Source organism: Polypterus senegalus, chromosome 2, assembly GCF_016835505.1.
Source record: "Polypterus senegalus isolate Bchr_013 chromosome 2, ASM1683550v1, whole genome shotgun sequence".
NCBI lineage: Eukaryota > Metazoa > Chordata > Cladistia > Polypteriformes > Polypteridae > Polypterus > Polypterus senegalus.
In genome coordinates, this window is record NC_053155.1 from 73,551,399 (window position 1) to 73,577,831 (window position 26,433).

Below are 26,433 nucleotides of genomic sequence, written 5' to 3' on the forward strand. Positions count from 1 at the left end.
TCTCTCAGGGTGGGGATCGATCTGTTCTTAACTCAATTTTTCTTTTTGTAAAATCTTGATTGCTTTGTATGGATTGTAATAAAATTAATAAAAAAAAAAATAAAAAAAAAGAACAAGTGTGGTAGAATCAAGGCATCATTGGTTGATAAGTGGTATATAGCCAAAGAGTGTTGAGCCTTTGTGTGTCTCAGGGACACCTGCACATTTGTTGGTGCTGGTGAAAGAGTCCCTGTGTGGATTTACTGAAAAGTGACAAGTCCCTGTGTGGATTTACTGAAAAGTGACAGGCTTGAGGCATCACTCTCACATACTTAGATCGAAAGGATCCGTTGTGGGATATTACGGAGTGACTGGGAGTTCTGCATCACTCCCAAGTGGCTGCAGGATCGCTGTGTGTGTTAATCTTACGGTACAGGAGTAGACAAACTATGAAAAAATTGACCAAGTAAATCTTACCCAGCCCACAATAGTACATTAAGCATGTCAAGCTATATTTTCAGTGCAAACTCCAGAGTGTGCCTGTTCTGTGATTTGAACCCATAACTCTAGAACTGCAAGACACTGCTCCAAGTGCCACCCATCAAGATGTGATGCATTACAATATCTCGGACCACAAGTTCAACAGTAAAGATATTCATGTTTCTCTGTAATCTACGTTTTTTTCATTAGATGGCCAAATGATGTCCAGTGATCCACTTACCTATTTACAACCTCCATAGAATGAAGAGACATATCCATATTTACAAGGACAGAAAAATACTCTGTGATCTGACTTGATTGCATCAGTTTCAGCAACATCTCAATTGCAACCAAAGGATTGTTTTCTACTAGGTCAGGAAGTTTGGAGGGTGAGAGACCAATGTGATATACCAGTTTAGGATCTTTTTCAAGTTCTCCGAGAAGCTAAAAGAGAGAAAAATAAATAAATGTGATATCTCTTTAGTCTGCTTTTGAAGCACAGTACCAGAAAAATGACAAACTTTGAATGGTATTGATTCTTTTATCTAAGTATGATGATGTGCCACCTTGAAGGCTGAAACTGTAACACTATATACAGAATTTTATGTTCTAATGTTTAAAGTGTTAAAGCTAGAATTACAATCTCTGTCCAAGTTTGAAATAGACAGTTTCCTTGATAAGTAACCAGTAGATTACTAATCTTGACAGTTTTTTTTTCTTGGGAGCTCATTTCTTCACCTTCAAAGTTGAACCAATCACCAGAACAACAATTTCATGTGTCTGTCTCCTACTTTAAGGTTCAGTTTTGTACGAATAAATGGCCATGCTGCATCCATATTTAGTATTTTTGTCTTCTGTGGAGTACAGCAGAGAATTATATACTTGTCCTCTTGTTGAGGGTGGAAGTAAGAGACAGGTCCTTAAGGAAGCCAGTACCAGATGTAACTGCAGTAGATGCAGGGTGGGAGCCAAACCTGAAGGGGTTCTGTCCCATCATGGGACACACTTGTGAACACAGAGATATACTCACTGACACTTATCCAATTTAGTATGGCCTGTCGACTCTCCCTGCATATACAGCTAATTCACCTTAGACAGCATCTCTTTGTGTATGGAGTTGTAAGAAAAGTAACTGCCGAGGATTGGATGGAAGCCTGCTTCCTGTGACAATAAAAAGTCTACTTATTTGAGTATAACAGATAGATTGAGCAATTCATCACATCTCATACATAAGGTCTGTTACCACTCAATAAACATCAAGATTCAATGCTTTCAGCCTGCTCCTGTAGCGCAAGTAAAGAGAGCCTCATCTTAAATAGACAATAAGCTCTTTTAAGAGGTAAATGCCTTTGAATTAGTCTTTTACCATGTGATTAACTGTATGATTGTTTAGCAAAACACATTACAGACCTCTTATCAGGTTAAACTTTCAGCAAGGCTATAGAAAAAAGGAGGTTTCAATTCTGAAGGACAAAGTTCCGGAGGGAAGTGTATTATTCTGCAAGTTCATAGCGACAATGGAAGACTAATCTTATCCTATGCAGCATTAAATGGGTTTACAGAAAGTGGATACAGAAAAATGAAAGGTCACAAGATCAAATAAAATGCTGAAGCCACTTTGCATAAATGCGGTTTTTGAAAGTACTTAATAGAATGGCTTGTCCACTTCAAAAATACTAACTCTGGCCTCATACTCCCACCAGCAGCCATTCAGTTTATGCACAGCAACGAAGCAGCTTCAAACCACATTTCAGGTTTCCTTTATGCCAAGCCCTAGAAACATTTCACGTGAACACCACCTCTGTATTTGTGAGGTGGACAACAGGTTGGGTCCCCCTTTAGTGTTTAATAGCATTTCTAGATGACTGAACCTTTAATAGCATGTTATCAGGTAGATTGCCTGCCTTAAGAAGTCAAGACAATCTCACTCCTGCCAGTCCCACATTGTGAGCAGTACTGACTAATGGGCTACGGGTTTTTAGCTGTCCTTATGTTAGTCTTACACTAGAACTATGTGTTGCTTCCTATTAGAAAAGAGGTGGTCCAACCAGCTCCAGATATGTACGGTATTTGCTGGTTCACTTGCACTCTAATAACCTTGGGCTAAATTAGGTTTCATCAACAAACTGCTATGTTTAAATTGCAAAATATGCTCTTCAATGTTAAAAAATGGTTTACCTAAATAGAACCAAACAATACCTGAGTCTGTTGTTGTGCAGAAAGAGGGCTTTTAAAAGCCTTGGACATAATCCTCTTAATCTCCACACCTGTACTGTTTTTCACACACATAGAACGGTCCCATTGTATAGCATGGTCAGGCTCAGAAGGGTTAAGCCATACCAGTTCATCATCACACACATGAAGAGGTGGAGGTGGACGAATGAATTCTGGCCGAAAATGACCTGCACAGACAAAATAGGAGAATAAGAACAAGACTGAAGAACAACAAGAAGTAATAACACAAATTAAATAACTAGAAAGAATACACCAGAGAAAACCTTAAGTAAAACATTCGAGTAAAACCTAACAGCCCCCTATTCAGTTAGGCTCAAGTTTCTATTATAAAATTAACAATCAAGAATTAAAAAAAATCTGTGATCTACCAAAAAGACTGGTGTATCAAAATTGTTTTACTCCCTCTCCCCCCCCAGTCAGCAAAACAATGATCCCTAAAAACTGCAGAAATACAATATTTGTTATTTATAAGATACTAGCCACAGTACCTTTTGAAGACAGGTAATAGAATAATGGAAAAATATTTGCTATCTTTTACCCTGTGTGTACTTTCAGCACCTTTCCTCTGTGTTTGCATGTGTCTGAATGTCTCTTCACCGATACTCCCCCACTTGAGTGGAATCCCATAAAGCCTGCCTCTCAGTCCTTTGTTATTTTTGAGGTGCCTTTTTTACGTCCTGCTTTTTTTTTTCCTTTTTTTATATAAAGAATTCCAGTCTTTAAAGGCAACTCTCAACATGCATTCTACACCTTTACTCCTTTTCGTTCATCTCACACTCACAATTTCTCTTCTGTCACGTCACCAAAGCCAAACTGAACAATCAATGTTCTGAGGGAGTGAACACACAAAACTGAGTGTTTTATTAGATGAATAGATACAATATAAGTTTTAGTGTGTTGTGTGTATCTGTAGTTGTTTACACATTAAAGCCAGTAAAGGGTGGGAATGTCTAGTAACTCCATGATACAATATCTTGATAATTAGGTAATATTTGATAATATTGTGATTTATTTAGATGTTTAAAAATATACTGTGATTCCATTATGTCACATGTTGTGATTTATAAAAGAAAACTTTAAATGAATATATGCACAGCAACTCTGACCCCCTGCACGTGCAACATTTGGAAGTAACTGGGAAATGACCACACCCTTGATTAAGCAGGAAATGCAGCCAAAAAAGCTAAATGACTTGAATGCAAAATAATTCAAAATCGCCAAGCTGTTGTTATAATGTGTGTTGACGTGACAAACATATTAGACCTTAAAAATGATGAATATGATGCAGTGACTCTATTTTAGATCCCTTTAAAGAGAGAGACAGTTTATATTGGCTCTCTTTTGTCACTTCTCAGGGACCTGGTCAACAGTATCTTGGCCAGGCTTCACTCCATCATGCCTGCTGTGCTGAAAGCCATTAACTGGTCAGCGAGGCATTACATTGTTTTCATATGTTGTGGTTGTACATCACAAAATATATTTTATAACGCTTTCCTAATTTTCCAAATTTGCACTTGGATTATTATTGTTCTTTTTTGAATTCTTTTCTCTCCAACGCTTTTGGGCCTCTTTTCAACGCGCTGCCTTTTCTTAATCGCTTAGTAGTTGACATTACATCTAGAATGTATAAAATTATTGTCCAGAAAAGGACTACATCAAAGGAAACAAATAGATTGTATGTCTTGTATTGAAATGAGGAAAGCAAACATTTATAAGAGCTGAGAGCACAGGAACTGTGTCTGACAACAGCATTCACACAAATGATAGGTGAGTAGACCACGAGCATAGTTAAATCTCTTGGCACAAAGTCTCCTCTTGCGGGACTTGAAATTATCTTTCTGAAAAAGTCTCACCCCAGGATTTTTTTTTAATATAATAGAGACATACATATACACATGTATATACACTTAGGGGGCTTTGCCCCCTGCTCGCTTTGCTCACCAACCCCCATGCCTGCGCTATGCGCTAGCCTCTTTGCAGTTCTTTCACTCACGTATGGGGATGCAGATGCACAATTTAAACAGATTTTAATTTTCATGGGAATTGTTACATATGCATAATAGAACTATTTTAAATTACAGTGAGTAATTAACCATATTAAAAAAGAGTAAAAGGTAATAATTTGAAAGTAAATTATGTTTCATGTTGCGTTAAGAGTTATTTGTTGTGTAATACGATTCTTTTCTGTTTGGCTTTGAAATTAACAAGCAAATGCTTTTTAACTTACACATTTACTGTAACTTTTTGAATTAAACTTTCATCAATATTACACTAAATTTTGATTCTGTGTTTGGACTTTCATCGTGACAACACAACGTATAACCTCCCGTGATTGAATTTAATTCCTCTCTCTATTAAATAAAATTACTTTTCGAATGTTTGGCTCTGAAACTCGGATTTCTTAAATGCAAAAGCTATTCTAACTGGAAATCGTTAACATTTTAATACGAATGGTATATCAAGATCAACTTTGTTGTGTAATGTTATCCGCAGAAGATGTACTATATTGCCTTTCTTGGATACATCCTTCTTTCATAAGTAATTTGGCCAGTGGAAGACCAGACAGTGTTAATGGTTATAGATATTCTTCGGGATATTGCAAGTTGATGTTTTAATCTTCCGCACAATCACCACCAATTGTTTCAGCATATGCTATTTATAAACATTTAATAAATGTGCTGTGTAACCAATCAACATTTTTGGCTTTAATTCGTTTGACTTCATCGTTGCTCCATGCTAGGATTGCCGGTGTACACATTTTTTCTGTTGATAACACTTAGTGATGAAATTCTTCAATAAGATTTGGACATAATACTTAAACTTAACTTAAAGTGAGGAAAAACATTCAAATTTATAAGAGCTGAGAGAGCAGAAATGGTGTCTGTCAAAAGCATTCACACGAATGAGAGGCGAGATTACCGTGTGCATGGTTGAATATGGTTGAGAGGAGAGCATGACTTGAAAAAAATCTCATGGCCAAAGTCTCATCTTGCTGAACCTGAACAAATTTTCAAAAAAACATATCTTGCCACTGGATTTTTTTTTATATAATAGAGATATACATATACAGAAGGCAGGCTCTATTGTAGGAGTAAAGTTGGACAGTTTAACATCTGTGGCAGAGCGACAGGCATTAAGCAAACTCCTGTCAATCATGAAGAATCCACTGCATCCACTGAACAGTGTCATTTCCAGGCAGAGGAGTAGCTTCAGTGACAGACTTTTGTTACTGCCTTGCTCCACTGACAGACTGAGGAGATCGTTCCTCCCCCACACTATGCGACTCTTCAATTCCATCCAGGGGAGTAAATGCTAACATTACTCAAAGTTATTGTCTGCTTTTATATGCATTTTTATTACTATTTAATTTAATACTGTTTTTTGTATCAGTATACTGCTGCTGGATTATGTGAATTTCCCCTTGGGATTAATAAAGCATCTATCTATCTATATACAGTGCATCCGGAAAGTATTAAATGTACATCACTTTTTCCACATTTTGTTATGTTACAGCCTTATTCCAAAATGGATTAAATTCATTTTTTTCCTCAGAATTCTACACACAACACCCCATAATGACAACGTGAAAAAAAAATTTACTTGAGGTTTTTGCAGATTTATTACATTTATACATAAGTATTCACAGCCTTTGCCATGAAGCTCAAAATTGAGCTCAGGTGCATCCTGTTTCCCCTGATCATCCTTGAGATGTTTCTGCAGCTTAATTGGAGTCCACCTGTGGTAAATTCAGTTGATTGAACATGATTTGGAAAGGCACACACCTGTCTATATAAGGTCCCACAGTTGACAGTTCATGTCAGAGCACAAACCAAGCATGAAGTCAAAGGAATTGTCTGTAGACCTCAGAGACAGTACTGTCTCAAGGCACAAATCTGGGGAAGGTTACAGAAAAATTTCTGCTGCTTTGAAGGTCCCAATGAGCACAGTGGCCTCCATCATCCGTAAGTGGAAGAAGTTCGAAACCACCAGGACTCTTTCTAGAGCTGGCCGACAATCTAAACTGAGCGATCGGGGGAGAAGGGCCTTAGTCAGGGAGGTGACCAAGAGCCCGATGGTCACTCTGTCAGAGCTCCAGAGGTCCTCTGTGGAGAGAGGAGAACCTTCCAGAAGGACATCCATCTCTGCAGCAATCCACCAATTAGGCCTGTATGGTAGAGTGGCCAGACGGAAGCCACTCCTTAGTAAAAGGCACATGGCAGCCCGCCTGGAGTTTGCCAAAAGACACCTGAAGGACTCTCAGACCATGAGAAACAAAATTCTCTGGTCTAGTGAGAAAAAGATTGAACTCTTTGCTGTAAATGCCAGGCGTTATGCTTAGAGGAAACCAGCCACCGCTCATCACCAGGCCAATACCATCCCTAAAGTGAAGCATGGTGGTGGCAGCATCATGCTGTGGGGATGTTTTCAACGGCAGGAACTGGGAGACTAGTCAGGATAAAGGGAAAGATGGCTGCAGCAATGTACAGAGACATGCTGGATGAAAACCTGCTCCAGATCACTCTTAACCTCAGACTGGGGCGACAGTTCATCTTTCAGCAGGACAACAACCCTAAGCACACAGCCAAGATATCAAAGGAGTGGCTTCAGGACAACTCTGTGAATGTCCTTGAGTGGCCCAGCCTTGAATCCGATTGAACATCTCTGGAGAGATCTTAAAATTGCTGTGCACCGATGCTTCCCATCCAACCTGATGGAGCCTGAGAGGTGCTGTAAAGAGGAATGGGCGAAACTGGCCAAGGATAGGTGTGCCAAGCTTTTGGCATCATATTCAAAAAGACTTGAGGCTGTAATTGCAGCCAAAGGTGCATCGACAAAGTATTGAGCAAAGGCTGTGAATACTTATGTACATGTGATTTCTCAATTTTTTTTATTTTTAATAAATTTGCAAAAACCTCAAGTAAACTTTTTTCACGTTGTCATTATGGGGTGTTGTGTGTAGAATTCGGAGGGAAAAAATTAATTTAATCCATTTTGGAATAAGGCTGTAACATAACAAAATGTGCAAAAAGTGATGCGCTGTGAATACTTTCCGGATGCACTGTATATATACACACATATATACTACAAACACACATAGGAAATCCGCAGCAGTGTCTGGTTCTCTAAACATAATCAAAGTATTTTACTGCACTCATAATGCAATAAGGGCACCTAGCAAGAATGAAGATGCTTGTGTTTTCCGTAAACATTAATGCACAAATCAACCAAAATGAGACTGTCAAACCATGTCAACCCATGATTCATTTATTTTAAAGCAAAGTAGCTTTGGCAGACGTGATGGTGCTGTACAAGGTGACTGGCTTCTTGGTAAGGTAACTGGCTGAACCCTCAGTTTCTCATGAGGCCTGTACTATTCCTTGTAACAGCAATCATGCCATTACATGTGCCATGTGATAATGGCTACCCAGTCAAACGATGGTGCTTTACACCTTTCCAGGACCCAAAGAGACGCTGTAATTCCACACATGATTTTGCACTCTCAGCTGTGGAGCACAGCCAGATACTCCTGAATGATGCTGGTGGAGTCTGGACATGTCAGGAGGAAACTGCTCTATCAGCTAATGTAGTCCTGCAGCATCCTGATTGCATATGTAGGACATTGATTAGCATGCTCTATAAATGGATGTTAAGTTGCATGAGAGTGTGGAATGAGGGCATTCGAGGTGCATTACACAATGCAAGTAAAAAATTTCTCAATTTATATTCAATGATTTCTACAATGCAATAAACATTATATTTGTCTTTTAATCAATTCTGCACACTACCTATATGAGAATGTTGCCATCAACATAAAATCCAAAATTATTATGGAGGTTGCCGCCTGTAATACCACATCTCCTCACCTTTATTTATAATGGACATTCCTTTTTTCTTACATATAGCACTTTGAACTTTTCTACATTAACCTGCAGTGTTCACCTAGTTTTGAAGATTGTCAAGTCCTTTAAAAATTGTTTGTGCTGCCTCCACAATAACTGTTATCCATCCAATTTTAGCACCATCTGGTAATTTTGCACATTTACTAACTATACAAGAATCTAAAGCATGTCATTAATATAAATTGGAAAAATGAATGGTTCAAGGAAAGACCTGCGAAAGACTCCAAGGATAACTTACCACTTATTTATAACCTGTGTCTTCAGCTAATTAAGCAACTTATTAAGTTTAGTAGGCTAAGCTTATGTCACATTAGATGAACTTTACACCGATTTTTAGTCGTAGCCTTCATTTAAATAATATTCAGAGCCAGCCTGTGATGCAAGTTTAACTAGTCTGGCTATGATAAAATCAAAAGGGTTTCATTTTCTTGTTAGTCAGAGGGGTGGGCTGTGTATGCAGGAGAGCTGACAAGCAATGAATGCTCATCTGGAAGTATAACAGAATGTAGCAACTTAGTATTTCAGATTAGATGGGTAAATTTGGCTTTTGACAGAAACTCTTTAAATAAATATATAGATACCATATTTAAACACATACAGTGGGTACAAAAAGTATTCAGACCCCCTTCTATTTTTTTACTCTGTTATATTGCAGCCATTTGCTAAAATCATTCACATTTTGTTCCTCATTAATGTACAAACAGCACCCCATATTGACAGACAAAAAAAAGAATTTTTGAAATCGTTGCAGATTTATTAAAAAAGAAAAACTGAAATATCACATGGTCATAAGTATTCAGATCCTTTGCTCAGTATTTAGTAGAAGCACCCTTTTCAGCTAATACAGCCATGGGTCTTCTTGGGAAAGATGCAACAAGTTTTTCACACCTGGATTTGGGGATCCTCTGCCATTCCTCCTTGCAGATCCTCTCCAGTTCTGTCAGGTTGGATGGTAAACGTTGGTGGACAGCCATTTTTAGGTCTCTTAAGAGATGCTCAATTGGGTTTAAGTCAGGGCTCTGGCTGGGCCATTCAAGAACAGTCACAGAGTTGTTGTGAAGCCACTCCTTCGTTATTTTAGCTGTGTGCTTAGGGTCATTGTCTTGTTGGAAGGTAAACCTTCGGCCCAGTCTGAGGTCCTTAGCACTCTGGAGAAGGTTTTTGTCCAGGATATCCCTGTACTTGGCCGCATTCATCTTTCCCTCGATTGCAACCAGTCGTCCTGTCCCTGCAGCTGAAAAACACCCAAAAAGCATGACGCTGCCACCACCATGCTTCACTGTGGGGACTGTATTGGACAAGTGATGAGCAGTGCCTGGTTGTCTCCACACATACCGCTTAGAATTAAGGCCAAAAAGTTCTCTCTTGGTCTCATCAGACCAGAGAATCTTATTTCTCACCATCTCAGAGTCCTTCAGGTGTCTTTTAGCAAACTCCATACGGGCTGTCATGTGTCTTGCGTCTCCTCAGTGTGTGGAGACAACCAGGCACTGCTCATAACTTGTCCAATACAGTCCCCACAGTGAAGCATGGCGGTGGCAGCATCATGCTGTGGGGGTGTTTTTCAGCTGCAGGGACAGGACGACTGGTTGCAATCAAGGGAAAGATGAATGCGGCCAAGTACAGGGATACCCTGGACAAAAACCTTCTCCATATATGCTAGGGACCTCAGACTGGGCCGAAGGTTTACCTTCCAACAAGACAAAAGCCCTAAGCACACAGCTAAAATAATGAAGGAGTGGCTTCACAACAACTCTGTGACTGTTCCTGAATGGCCCAGCCAGAGCCCTGACTTAAACCCAATTGAGCATCTCTGGAAAGACCTAAAAATGGCTGTCCACCAACGTTTACCATCCAACCTGACAGAATAGGAGAGGATCTGCAAGGAGGAAAGGCAGAGGATCCCCAAATCCAGGTGTGAAAAACTTGTTGCATCTTTCCCAAGAAGACTCATGGCTGTATTAGCTCAAAAGGGTGCTTCTACTAAATACTGAGCAAAGGGTCTGAATACTTAGGACCATGTGAGTTTTTCTTTTTTAATAAATCTGCAACAATTTCAAAAATTCTTTTTTTGTCTGTCAATATGGGGTGCTGTGTGTACATTAATGAGGGAAAAAATTTAATTTAAATAATTTTAGCAAATGGCTGCAATATAACAGAGTGAAAAATTGAAGGGGGTCTGAATACTTTCCGTACCCACTGTACTAATATGGTCTGAACACACACCAGAATGAAAGCAAATGAAAAAAAATTAAAAAGAAACAAAAAGATAACTTGGCAGTCACAGTGAAGAATTAAGAATATTTATTCCCGCTGATATAAAGTAGCCCCAGTAGCATTTCCTGACAAACTTCTGCTGAATAATTCATTGGATGAAAGTCCTGTGTTAGTGTGTCATGGAGAGGATGTGCAGCATTGTTCATAAAGGCACGCAGTTTTGTTTTAATTCTCTTCTTCACTACTATCTCCAGACGGTCCAGCATGCATCCCTTAACTGAGCCTGCCCTTGAACAGCTTATTAATTTGGTGGTCCACTCTTAAAGTGATACTACGGGACCCACACACCACAGTGCAGAAAATTGCACTGGCCATCACAGAGTCGTTAAACCTCACAAATAGAAGAGAATTGTGTCCGTTTGATGTCTCATGTTTTTTAGGTAGAGACGATGGCTGAATGCTACACAGCTATAAACCCTTCAAACTGTGCTGGCTCCGTTAGGAATTCCGATAGGAATTCGCCAGGCAAATACAGTAGAGCAATTTAAAACACTGCTGAAAACACATTACTTTAACATGGCCTTTTTATAACTTCACTTTAACATAATCCTGATACTCTGTATGTTCAATTCTTCATAATAACTATTCATGGTGGCTCTAAAATCCGTACTGACCCCTACTCTCTCTTCTGTTTCTTTTTCCGGTTTCTTTGTGGTGGCGGCCTGCGCCACCACCACCTACTCAAAGCATCATGATGCTCCAACAATGATGGACTGAAAGCCAGAAGTCTACGTGACCATCATCATCAGGTCCTTCCATGAAAATATGATGATTTATGTTAGGTAGAATGCCCAGAGGGGACTGGGCGGTCTCTTGGTCTGGAACCCCTACAGATTTTATTTTTTTCTCCAGCTTTTGGAGTTTTTTGTTTTTCTGTCCACCCTGGCCATCGGACCTTACTCTTATTCTATGTTAATTAATGTTGACTTATGTTTATCTTTTATTGTGTCTTCTATTACTCTATTCATTTTGTAAAGCACTTTGAGCTACATTTTTTTTTGTATGAATATGTGCTATATAAATAAATGTTGATTGATTGATTGATTGAGTTAGGCAGCACACTATTGGCTGGCAGAAAAAGAGGTGTACCTAACTGAACTGGAAGGTCGGTGCTCAGCCAGCAAATGTGATATGGGCTGCGATTTCCAGTTGTGCAATTTGACGTGGTGCATCACCGACATCACCAACTCCAACCAGGAAATCTAACATGCCCCACAACAAAATGTCACATAACATGACATTGGCTTTACTGTGCCACTGATACAAGTGGTTCCGAGTTTAGTTTCAGAATTTATCTTTATTGTGGAACTGTATCCAAGACTCTTTGAAATTCTTAATAAATGGTGCCACAAACTTTACATTTTCTACTATTCAAGCTCATGAAAGTCTAAATAGGTTATTTTCGTAGGACATTCCTCTCGAGTAAACCATGCCGGCTGCTATTTAGTGTGCAATTTTCATAGAGTTTCTCCAACATATTTATTATAATTTCCATAATTTTACAAGGTATAGAAGTAAAGCTTAAAAACCTGATGTTAGGATTTATTCTCACTCCTTTTTTGTTGGTCAGAGTCACATTTGCAACTCTATCAAGTTATCAGGTACATCTCTCAACTGCTGAATTACTTTTAATGTTTTATAAATGATGTCTGTCATTCCTTTTTTAGAAGAAAGAAAAAAAAATCCTATCAAGACTGGATTTCATTATTTTTCAATCCATTGAAGCCTGAAGCACATTTGACTGTTTTAAAATCTGCAATTTGAAGTTTAGTTTTACTACTGTCTGAAGTGTTCCATTTATTTTTCCTTTTACAAAAATGTAAATTTTTTTAGTTCACTTCTGCCTTATTTTCAATGGTCTCGCCTAGTGCATCACACTGATATTTTCATTTTTTAATAGCAATTTTTTCCGTTTTTTTCCACTCTCTCTAATGCTTTTTGATCCCCTGTCATAGTGTTAACTCAGGATTCCTCCAATTATGATTTTTTTGTCCGTTTAAAATTTTTATAGAATTTTCCATTTTTAATGATGGCCTTGTTTTCCCATTTCTTTAGTCTGCTTAATTGGTTTTTGGAATATATTTGGGGTCTAGCAAAGAACCATCTGCAGTCACACCATCTGTTATTTACAGCTGCAGATCTTTCATTTTCTCATGTTTTCTAGATGTTTCCACATTTCCAAAATGTCAACTGTTCACAAATTAAAACAAAAGGTTTTGGTTTATATTTGTGCTTTTTCAAAGAACAAAAAATTATATTTTACTATGTTTTAATCACTGTTGCTTAAAAGTATCAATAGCCCACATTATTATTTTGTCTTTACTATGTGACAAATACAAGATCTAGACATCCACTAGCCTAACTTAGGCTTGAAACAAACTGGTGAGAAAAAAGTAATTGCCATTAGCCACCATTTCAGTTTCTTCTTCTGTATTTCCAAGGGGTGCTTTCCAATGCAGAGTATGTTTCGAAAAATCTTCAATGATCATTACATCTTTATTTCACATGACGTATTAGATTAAACTTGCACTTGTTCAAATTACCAATATTTGGTGGCTTATAGTAAACTCCAACTGCTAAAATATATTGCTTACTATCTTAACCTAGGTTTTTCTGATATGTTCCCTTCTTTCATGTTGACATTTTAAGCCTTATTATTTTTCAAATAGTGTCACACCTCCTTCTTTTCTTCTAATCTGTTCTTTACTGAAGAAAGTATTGTCAATGATATCCATCTCCATCAATCTCATTTAGCCATGACTTAATTCCGCAAGTCTACACAGCTTCAGGCATCTAATAAACCTCGTGGATATATAAAGCACCTTTATCTGTTCAAAGATAAATTTCAACTCCAAGTACCTAGTACACCTGCTTTTTTATGTTTATAGCCGAGTAACAAGCTTATGATCGCTTGATGAGTAATAAGCTTGTGAGCTTAGGATGTGTCAAGTAAACTTAGTTTTTACAAGCTTTAATGGCTATCCCTAAGCCCTCACACACAGAGTCATGCATTTGACCAAGGAAATGCAGAGCTTACTGTAATATCACACTGAAACTCCAAATGAGAAATCCTAAATGAAAGCACTCATAATATTTCAAGCATCTAGAGCAGTCTATTCTGGGTTTTATGTTTGTCTCTCTCCCTCTATTTTGTACACACAGTATATAAAATATATACATTTTAAATAAATATATATTTGATCTTTTCTATTCTTAAAATAAGTATAGGTAAGTGACCTTGACACAAGTTAATATTTTGTATTCCCCCATGTAGAAATGGCAACAGAAAAATTGAGAGCCTTACTGAAGATATTTGGTGTCACCAAAAGCAAAGCAAATAATAAATTAATTAACACCACTCAGTTAATTGGGTTGGCTCTAAGATCCTTGGCAGTTCTTAAACCTGTAACTGTCAATAGCATGAGCCAAGCACATAAAGGCACAAAGAATTAGAGCAAGAGTTTGGTGCAAAAATGCTATTGCTTTTATTTACAAAAAGTCAAGAGTGAAAGTGCAAAAATATTGCAGTGTTCTTCCATTAATAAATAAATCAATAAATAATCTAAATAAAAAACAGGTGATACATGGAGGTTAAAAAGTCATAATAAATTATCAATAAACCATAGAAACAAGGTTAAAACACAAAGGATCAGTTAATTAAAAGCCAAATCTTGCCTCAGTGCTCCCTTTCTAAACTGACTTCTCCTCAGCGTTGAGAAGACGTTCTTCAGCAGAGGCAGGAAGACATGTTTGGCATGACCTTGTCACAAGACAAAACGTCGAGACTTCTGCAGTTGTGGTTTTGTGTGTCATTGTGGCTACGGCTTGGGCCTTAATATTAGTGTTTATTGTTTTATTATCTTCCATTTATGCTAGCACCATTTTCTTTTGCTAGTAAGTAACTTTGTAACTTAGTCATGTACCTAATTTGAGCTAACTACGGGCCACTTGGATGATGAAAGTACATCCAGTATATAGTATAGCTAGATAGATCATTTACTGTAGGTTACTAAGTAGATTTCTATTTTTTAGTTAAGAGTAAATAGGGTACTGCTAGGATACAACAGCACTGTATTTTATTGCCTCTTGGAAATTGGTTTCTGTGGCTCAGAATGATCCTGCCATCCCTTGAATAATCTTCACCAGGATTTGGGGACATGAAACCTGATTCAATATATTGCTGAACCATGCTGTACAAAAGTCATCAAAAGAAATCTAGTGTCTGAACACATTTACATTTTGTTTAAGGACACAGAAAGCTGAACTTTGATGATCAAACTAAGGAAACTTCTTTTCCACTGCAATTAAAGTCAGAATATGCATTTTCCTATTTGACAAAAGTAATGCAGAGAAGAAATGCATTATAATATCAAATATACTAAATACCTATTCAAATTTGTTGAATGTTAACATATATAGAACACTGTAAAAGCCAACGTATAATTCTCACTTATAACACACCCACACACAAACACTAGTAAACTGGTAACATTAGATCAAATACTTTTAGCTACAAAAATGACCCTGTCAACCAACATGTGGAAAAGTCTGCTTCTCAATCTGTTAGCTATGCCAACAGAAGAGAACATCTATTCAAGAGAGCATTAAAGATTACATTAGCACATAGATTATGGTGTGCCAATCTACATTGTTTTGGGAACTACATTGTGCAGTTCATCTATCAGAATGCACAGTTCCATTGTGAAAAGCTTCAAATGATTCTGAGCTGTGGACCCTTCTGCACCATACTTATTTTTACCAAAGAGAAAAAATATTGCGTTTATAGTCATCTTTTTTTCTTGCAGGAAAAGTGGATCTTCACCAGAATTGCTGTCATAAGTGACTGAATTAAAATTCTTGGCAAGTTTTTCTTTTATACTTTGCCTTACCATTGAACTGACAAAACTGAGAGGTTTATGTGTGGGTCCACCAGCACTAACTACAACTTTGTGGCATGCAAAATTCATAAAAAAAAATGTCATAAGATATTTAGATTTTTCCATGATTTGTTTACTGTGATCATCATTAGTTTTCTGACAAAACACCATGGCGGATGGGCATTAAACTACAGGTAAAATTCCGCTACACCGAACTCCCAAGGACCTAAAAAATATTTCGTTGTAACGTAAATTTCGTTTTAATGAGATTCTGTATTTGTTATTATAGTGCTTTCTTTAACTTGCGCTCAGGCATTTGCAATCATTTCAATAGCTTCTGTCGCGTTAAGTTTAAATCTCCTCCTGCCTAAAAGTTATGCTGACGAGAATTTTTCTCAGCATTTCCTTGCGATAAAACACTTTCAGGGTGTGAATGATGCCCAAATCCAATGGCTAAAGCACTGCTGTGCAATTGGGTGGGAGGAATTCAACGCAAACATTATCTAAATGTGGAGGCATGTTGTGGGCAGCAGTTATCAATCAGGAGCTGAATCATCCTTTTCTTCTTCATATTGTGAGGTTTCTGAACTCTTGAGTTTTACTTGTATTCTGTATTTATTACAACAGATTGCCAATTTCCTCATAGCAGGTTACTTGTTAAATTTCACACAGTAAACTAGAAGTGGTATTTAAAAGTCTAAATTCGTTTTACAATTCAAACTCTCTAACTACAATGACTAACTACAAATTATTGTCTCAGTATATCAAAGTCTTATTAAAATAATAAACATTCAACTTTAAAAAAATATTACTTTAACAGCTCAACATAAATATCTTTGATACTAGTGATTTGGGTATCATTCTAGGACTAACAGGCTACATAAGATAAAACATTTCTCTCAAATTTATGAAGCACTTATTGTTTAATCACACAACCAACTTTCTATCATGTGCAGTGTGTAAGATGATTAGCCTATACAATCTAACCCAATTTATTTGAAAAACTTTCACATCCCAATGCAAAGAAAACAATTATAGGCTGTTTGAAATTAATAAATTCCCACAACAAACAAAAATGTTCAGCATGCAGGCACACATTAACCACTAAAAACAAACCAAATATTTGCTTTTAATAACTTTTCATGCCTGCCAAGTTGGAAAAACTGGAAAAAGTGTAACTCAAGGAAACTGGACTTGCTTGTGAATGCCAATTAATGTATTTGAAGGCTGTAAAAACTCAAAAAGGTTTCGATTTAGTAAAGGCTGTTCTAAGTATCTTCTCTTCAGTAATTTTAAAACAAGCAGGGGTGAAAAAACACAAACAAAACTTTCAAAGTCTATGCTTCTACAAACTACCTCTACAGTTCAGATTGCTTCTACAGTTCAATAAGAAGGCAAAGAGTAAACTAAGCTTTGTTATACAGGTTAAGTGACCCTAATCCGAAATGCCTGGGACCTGAAGTACAATCCCATTTACAAAAAGAGTATGAATGCCGTGTAAAATGTAAATAAAAACAGAATGTGATGATTTACAAAATCACTTAAACCCATACTTAACTGAAAATAGCATTTTGATGGCAGCAACATGTTTCAAAAAAGTTGACAGGAGCAACAAAAGACTGGAAAAGTTGCGCAATGCTTTAAAAAAAAAAAAAAAAAAAAAAAAAAGTAATAGTGGGTCATAGCACTTGCTTTTACACAGGGGACCATAAAAAACATCCAGCAATTGTGTCTCCTAGTTTCATTGTGCTTTGCGGGATAAACAGGCCCACCAACTACTCTGAATGAATAAATCCATTTGGAATGTGCACATGATGTTCACATCCACTCAAAAATATAAATATATAAGTAAATAAATAAAATAGTGGAAACATAGGAGATGTCATGTTGGCGTACAAAGATTTTCCGATTTTGGAACTTCAAATTATAGATACTTAACCTGTACTTGCTAATTTAAAAAAAAATACCTGCCGAGGAAAAAGGGCAAAAGGAACAATGACAACATACATAAGTTTTGCTTGATGTACAGTATATATACCCATCAGAGTTAAATGTCTGATGAACTATGCTGTTCTAAGCTCCACTGTATTGTATAATTACTCTGCCTAAAACACAATCAATCCTCATACTTTCTCTATTATTTTGACACCCATTTAGTACAGAATCATCCTGAAGGTTTAAAACTGGAGCATGCATTGTTATTTTTGTGTTTATGATATCTGATCAGAATAGAAGCATTATGCCAATGACTGCTCTATACATTATTGATACCATGTGAAATTGTCAAAATATACAAAGCAGATACTACTACTTTTGTCAGATCACTTTTAATTTTATAACATTTTGGAGTAAGGTAAGAATCATAATGAGGCCATTTTTGGTCTTGATCTTAATTCAATCAGGGATGATGGAGAAGGTTAATTCCATATTGAAAAATATAAGTTAAAAAGGACATTACATGCAATACTCAACATCTGATAAGGAAGTTAACAGGATAATGTTTTTCATTTGAAATTAGGAATGAGAGTTTTACTCCAGCAGGTGCCCAGAAATATTATCTGACTCAGTTTTCTTTCAAAAACCAAACAGCCACTACTCTCCTGACAAAGTGGGGCATTATAATTAATTTGTATATTATATACTGCTACATGTAATATACTGTATATAGATGTAATTGCGCCATTTGAAATAAAAGGTTTTAGCAAACAGAATGAGCATTCTGGGAATTTTGTATATCAAATTACTTTTGTATTGTACTATAAAAAAATAATCTGGGGAAGAAGACTGAAGATTTGGGAGGACTGATTGTCAGTAAAGAATTTGCTTTGTACTCAAAATGTGTAAAGCTCTTAAATTGGTAAAAATGCATGCTTGTGGAATGAATAACAGTATCTTATAAACACACATTTTGTTGGCCAAGCACTTCATGATACACCACAAAACAAGATAACTGGTTAATATTTTTACTATCACAATTATACTAGTTTAACACAATTAGTATACTATCTTTTGTTTTCTAAAAATGAGGTACATAGCTAAAACATCTGAAGCTGTTACACTATACAAAACATGTTAAATGTGACTAATAAATAAATGCATAGACAAAATATTAAGAACTGGTATATTATATAGCCTGACAAGGTTTGTTGCAGTGCATGCATCATTAAGTTAATACCAATGAATAAACATATTGATTGGGTCATGTGACTCATACAACACTAGAAGAGTTTGTAATCTTCATCCACGGCTGCATAAATACTGACACCTAGTGCACAAATCGTGAATCACTACAAACTCAACTTTGGTAGATTTGCAACTGTGTTATGACAGTACCTTTTCACATGCCATATTATTACTGAAATGTATACTCTAAAAGGTTACTACCATGGTACATCTGCTCATTAATTTCTGAGTTCTTTCCCTTCTCTGTATCACAAGAGCATTCATATCCTGGATGATATGGACATAAACCTCTTGTGCTACATGGCATTTAATGGTTTTAATTTTATTCTTTAGATCACTTTTGGGCTTACTCAGGATGTTCAATTTTCCCTAATTCAAAATACACACCCTGGTTTTTCCTGTCTGTTGACTGCATTGAATCTATGGACATCTTTGCTTAAGGTTTCTCTTCTAATAGCACCCACCCTTCAAGTTATTAGTTGAGGTAGCAAAGGTTTGCATTGACGAATACTTAACTGCTTCCAAAAATTTTGATTTAAACCTGGTGCAGAAACATAACACTAAATTTTTACTGATATTCTACCAAGGTAACAGTATATAAAAGCAAACAACAGAGAGGTGATAATTAATAATTTGTCTGGCTACCCAATTTATGGATGGCCTCCATGATAATGTACAAAAACTACCAAAAATTCAATAGTAAAAATGCAGCCCATATGGAAGCACAATTAATTACTTTTTAAGATGAGGTATTGGTCCTAAATCCATGCCTACTGACAAACTAAGTGGATTGCTAAAGAAAATGGTCACATGTAACTTCTAGAGCTATTTTAAAAAAACTATGTTATTTTATTAACTTGGTGTGGGCACAGCAACAATAAGATACTACAAGAGTAGTAAATCATACCTATACCACCACAGCAGAACTGTGAGTTAACAGTACAGAATTCAGTGTTTCTGAAGGCAGATGTTGCTGATCAGTTAAGACAAAAACACGAGCACCACTTTGCTTGCTCATTTGCCAGTTACTGCAACAAAAGCTGGGTGCTCCTGCATTGCTGACCAGGAAGAGTTGAATAGCCTTACCACTGTGATTTTGTGGAAGGTAAATTCATTGTTTGTAATTATGTTATTCATGATAATTGTCTGCATAATGTGTGTGTGTGCGAGCAAGCATGGACGATTTCTAGTATATTCAGAAGAACTTTGCTTCGATAGTATTTGATCTGAGAAGAAAGTGTGTACATGTACGTGCAAGTACTACCTACTACCTTACTTTACACACTATTCTTACATCAACACATTTTGGTACCTGGTCAATCTCAATTGGCTTCATATTATTTTGGTGCCCTCTAGCATCAACATCTCACAAAATACAGCAATACGTATTTAAATGTTACATAAACTGAGACTCTTGCATAGGCACCTGCTGCCCAAAAAGATATACTGGCAATGAACTGCCTAAACTGTAAGACTACCACATCTAGTTGAGAATCAAACAGCTTTATGGTGAGGACAGACAACCCGCAGTAACACGGAAAGAACATGCATGTTACACATACCTCACAATTCAAATACAAAATTCCTAAGTAATAAAGAGCCCCTAAGATTCAACTAAGAGGAATAAAGACTCATTTCAGAGCATTTTAATTTTTCTAAATGTCACTGTATGGAATGGGCCTAAAAGATGCATGTGAAATATCTTCACAACAGGATGTCTTACAGAACACTTAGCTTGAAGTAACAGTACTACACGTACCTGAAGACAAGCAGTATTATGAATACTGGTTGTCAAAATATATACAGTTTGTGTAGGCTGATAACGCACCCAAAAATGTAACTGTGTTTAGTCCCACTGAGCCTTCGTCAATAGCTTAACTGAAAACATTTCACTACAAAATTAATTTTAGCACACCTGGTGAGGAATGCTTTAACATTCTCTACTCATTTGGAAAAGATTAAGTGAATACAAATTGCACCCAGAAACACACATTTATCCATCTTTAAAAACATGCTAACCCCACTTAGAAATGCACTGTACTGAATAATGTCTTGTAGTACATTTGTACATTTATCTAAGTACTGCTCTAAGGAGGCAATGACCCTCAGTGTTTGAAACAAACTGGACCAGGTGTTCCAAAATGTCTCACATACTGTGGCCTTATATTCAGATTCTTTAACCAATTCTCTGATTGTAAGATTTTATGGAAGCAGACAAAAAAAACTTAGAGGAAATATGCTGTTTGCCTAAAGTTTCAAGTTTAAACAATTGAAGAACAATTGCCCTGGAAAGGTGCAACTGCCTTACAATTGGCATTCACCAGTGAATCAATAAACTGACACATTTTATGGATAAATTCCCCACCATTAAATGATCATTATTAAAGTTTTGAACCTTAAGGACAGCTGTAAAAATTAAGACTAAGAGCACTGCATACAAGTTAGAAATAAAATAATTCAAAACAATATCTGGGGTATAGAAGTCCCAGAGGGCACTGTTAACTCAATTATCATGAAGTAAAAGATGTAGCAAACCAACCAAAATGTTGGCAGAAAAAAAAAATATATATATATATATATATATATATATATATATATATATATATATATATATATATATATATATATATATATATATATATATATATATATATGTGTGCAATCAAGAAGGAGGCTTCAAAGGGAAGTCAGAAAGAGGCATCACTTTCAAAGAGCTACAGAGTTCCACAGCTGAGAGTGAAGATGTACTAGTTATCACTAGAAGCACCTGGTCCACAACATTTGAGTTGAGTCAAGTTTTTAAATTTCAAATTAATTATTTCATCGGCATGCACATCATGCTCCTGTTTTCCCTTGACTTTTCCCAATTTGCTTCACTTCAAATGCCTGTGCTGCTACAACTCTAAAAATCTATTCAGAAAATGTATCTGGGGGGAATCATCAATCACAAAGACCTGCTATTACTGCCACAAGCAGCACCATTGAATGTTGGTACCCAAGTATAAACCACTGTCTTTCTCCTCCAGCTCACACTTGATCATATATGCATATACTTTTTTACCTAGACAAAGCCCCTTCTGCTGCTGTTACTCACATTAATGAATGTTGATTCCCAGAAATGAACTGCAGTCTGTCTACAGCAATCAACTATAAAATAATCAATGTGAAAATTCACATTTATAAATCACTCGCATTGTTTTACTATGCAATATGAAAAGAACACATCAACAATGAAAACTGTTGACACTTTAGTTATTACAATTAGGTAAAAAAAAAAACTATAAACACACATGCAATTTGATTTCAACTGTTTTATGTACTATATTAAAAAAATTACACAGCTAGCATATATTTTATGTGCAGAAGGGAGAACCTGTGAAGTTAGACATGGAGGATGGAGCAATCTAGCCACAGTGGACATCGGCTCACTCACAAAGTTTTCAGACATTGTAGACTGATAATGAATGCAAATGCAAGAATAAATGGCTGTCTTTCTTTGTGAAAATGGAAAAACCGATGCTACATGTTACTTGGCCATAAAGGAGGTGCCTTTAAGAATGATACGAGTACAGCCCAATTGCAACTCTAGAGCATGTTTTGAATTACATACATTCATAAAATTGAATCACACGTGTTTGATGGCAGATGCGTACACGTGCAAAAAAACCAATTTATTCTTGTATTTGTATATTCATACATCAGCAGGTCTGTTGGTCTGGTTCACTAACAGATCACGATCTGTCCATAATGAAAGATCTTGCATGTTTTCCCTTCCTCAGGCAAAACTGATGCAGGCTGTCCACGTTGCACACGGACAGCTTTGTTGGTATATTGAACACTTGGGCACGCTATGTAAAGAACGGCATCAGGTATTATAAGGGCAGACAAACTTGTTGATGACTAGTGATAGAAATGATCATGCCCTTAAACACAGTGAAAGTCAAATGCAAAAGACAAGTCTGAAATCGAACTATTGCTGCTGTTGTAACAAATACACAATATTCTCCATAATGTTTGGGACAAAAACACATTTTTTTCTCAATTTACCCCTCTGATTGATAGTTTTAAAATTACAAATCAAACAATTCCGACATGATTAAAGTGCATATTGCAGACTTTAATTTAAGGTTATTTGCATAAATTTCAGTCACACCTTGTAGAAATTACAACACTTTTTTATATATGGTCTCCCCCAATTTCATTAATGGTAGGTGACCCACTGGAAATGTGATTAGTCAATAAAAAGTGAATTAATCTGTCTGTGAACATTGTTGGAAAAATTACTTTTGCCCAGCACAAAAGTAGCAGTCTTAAACGATAACCAAATTTATAGTTTGCTTGTATAAAATTTATGGAGGAGTTATAAAGCGAGTTTTAAAGAACTCACCCAAAGTGAATGTAAATTTCAACTGCATACACCTCAGAATTCATTGTGCAACTTCCGTCAGCAGTTCCATCATCAATGAAGGTAAGTGTGCCAGTATCTGTGGCAGCCGTTAACACCTCAACCATATTTAACAGATGAGGTGGTATGCTTTGAATCTTGGGCTTTTGCCTCCACACTTTGCTCTTGCCACCACTCTAATACAGGCTCATCTTTATCTCGTCTGTCCACAAGACCTTTTTTCCAGAATTCTGTAGGCTCTCTTACGTACTTTTTCGCAAAGTATAATCTGGCCATCCAATTTTTGTGGAACTGCATCTTGCAGTGTGGCCTCAGTATTTGCGCTCATGATGTATTCTGTGGATAGTAATCTACAATACTGTACACTTATTTGCCTCCTGAAGACAGTTTCTAATCTGATTGTACTGGCAGTTCACGTATGCACACTGGTGACCCACAGAGCTTCAAATGCAACAACCTGTACACTTCACGATTCCTGTTGCCTTTTCACGGCAAGCTGCCATTGATCCTGGTCACTTCTGCTCCTCTGAAAAACTCAGGAGTGATCCAATCCATCCATTCCCGAGTGCCGGCCAAACGCCTCGCTGGGGCTCACTTCCCAGCTGCCTGCTATTACTGCAGTGAGTATGCCTGCTCTCGCTCACTCGCTCCTGCGACTACTGCCTTCTTCTCTCACTCTTCTAACCTCTGCTCTTTTCTTTGATCTTCCCCTCCGCAATCGCGCTTTTATTATTTAAATTGGTGACATGGCACAGGTGCGGCAATTAGCAGCTCCCAGCATCAATTACGGACACGGGTGATCCCACACCTGTGCACTTCAGTATGGAAATGCACATGCCCATAACACAACTGTGAACTGCACCGGCAACACAACCACGCCCCCTCTTTAAGCCACGATTATGGCGATTATTTATTTAAACTCTGGCCATTCTTTTCAAGCCGCTGACCGGCTACATCACACACAATTAGTGTATTAGTACTCACGGATACGCTAAGAAGCATTGCCTGTACTCTAAATTGAAACTGAAAGAGCACTGCTCAGAATACTAATATTGGGAGAACATTGCAGCAGACAATAAACTATAAAACTGCACGCCAAAATGCCTTAAAGTTATACTAAATAAAACACATACTAGATTTTTAACACATCTTTATGAGACTGATAAAGTCAACAGTTTAAAGTGGAATTTTTTTTTTTTTTTTTACAAAGCATGCAAGTACAGTACAAAACCACATGAAGGACACTGCACAAAAAATATTCTCAAGTTGACACTGGAACTACATTTTTGCCAAGAAGCTTTGGAAAAATTAGGTATTGTTAGGCATATAATCTATTTAATGATGTGAGAGAAAGCCATAGAAGAAAACTCTACTCTGTGGAACTAAAATTTTACGAAGAAAATCACATATTCTACAAGGTTATGTGAGGCATACTTACTTTCAATTGGGGGTCGAGGCCCACTGACTAAGGCTTCTGTAATCTGATTGGCCACAGAGCTGTCAAATCCCGAGTTAGATGAATCTGGATCTGGATCATTGAGGATGCTGGGAAAGCTGGCTTTACTCTGAGTTGGCAGTTCCGACTGTCGTTCTAAAAAAAAAAACATAATAGTAATTAACTTCACATGGTACTACTTTACAAAAATATAATTGCAAATGGAAATATTTCCACTTACATTAAAGATGATAATTAAGAAAAACATTTTAAGCCAATTTCATCATTTTTATATTCACCACAACAAAAAGACAGTATAAAAGACACTTTTACATGCAGATTTTAATTTAAAATAATTCCCCTTGCTTTTTAGCAGCACTACGCCTTTTCAGTGTATACTAGTGTTAGTGTGCAGGCAAAAATCAAAACATAGTAAACCTTAAGAATGCTGGTTCAGACCATACCAACTCAGTCAATGAGCTCCAACTGTAGAAATAATTGTACATTACCCTTGGGTACCGACTATAAACACATCTGATAAATTAACTAATGTAATCTCAAAAATCAGCATTACCTCTACAACTGAAATTAGCAGGTGGGCCCTTATAGATTATGACAGCAGACAATTAATAAACTCTTAGCTTGCAAATGTTATCTTTTTAGCATTTCTCTTCTGCTTTTTGACTGCCTAAAAATTAGTCAATTTCTACACTAGGTAAATAAAATGAAATGATTCAAGTCAATATCAATTAAAATACAACTAACAGGTTTGCAGTTTTCGTCCTTTCCGATGTCTGATTGTTCCTTTTCTAAAGTAATACATCAACAAAGGCCTTGCCTGTTCGAAAGTTTCAAACCTTCTGAAAATAAATCAGAAAAGAAATAATCAGGTTATTTTTTTTCCAGCATTGTTTGCTCATCTGATTATTTAAACAAAGCTGAAAATTAACCTAGGAATTATTTGGCTCTTATGTTAAGAACTACACATACTGCCATAATCATCTATATTAGTTTTATTTCCACCAATGACTGAAGCACAATTGGTCATCTTATCTTCTTTACTTAAACCTGGAGGAAAACTAATTGCCAGAACACCCATGAGCAGATACCTAAAAGCACCGAGGTTCTCTAAAATATATGCACAGATAAAGAAATTGTCACAAATTACACCAGTGTTTCTATAACCATATTAAGCATTACAGATATAGATTCTGTGATGTTATTTGTGCCAAAGATGATAATTTTTTTTTTTTACAGATTTGTTTCTTCTCTAAAACATGAATTACTTATTCTAACTATACATAACTTGTTTTAGAGAGACTATCCTAGCAGTATTATGCACTTTAAGGATAAACCCTGGATGTGCGCACCAGATCGCCATTAGGTAGGTGCATATTTTCTCTCTCTCTCAGGCCCATTTAGAGTTCACATTTATTATATCATGATCTTCTTTCAGATGTGAAAGGAAAACTGGAGTGTCTGGAGAAAACCTCATGCATTCAAGGGGAGAATCTGCAAATTCCAGTGCAGGTGGTGCTCAGGCCAGGATCTAAACCCAGCATTCTGAAGCTTTGAAGCTCAAGTACCAATCACTGGCACAGTATGTGACTACTCATTTAAAAATTTATTTTGAATTACCTGTTGAAGTTTTCCTCCTTTGAT

General features: G+C 36.7%; 1 protein-coding gene across 2 annotated transcripts in view; it reads right to left on the reverse strand.

Annotated features, from left to right (window-relative positions):
* The window catches only part of cnot11 (CCR4-NOT transcription complex, subunit 11), a 56,287-nt gene that overhangs the window by 20,345 nt on the left and 9,509 nt on the right, over positions 1 to 26,433 (reverse strand). The window contains exons 3-6 of one of the 2 annotated variants that reach the window (XM_039743977.1): positions 24,775 to 24,927; positions 16,895 to 16,984; positions 2,659 to 2,861; positions 701 to 903 (exon numbers count right to left, since the gene is read on the reverse strand). In XM_039743977.1, coding sequence (XP_039599911.1) covers positions 701 to 903; positions 2,659 to 2,861; positions 16,895 to 16,984; positions 24,775 to 24,927 — 649 coding nt within the window. The remainder of the gene's footprint in view (positions 1 to 700; positions 904 to 2,658; positions 2,862 to 16,894; positions 16,985 to 24,774; positions 24,928 to 26,433) is intronic. The other variant, XM_039743978.1, reaches the window with a different exon arrangement.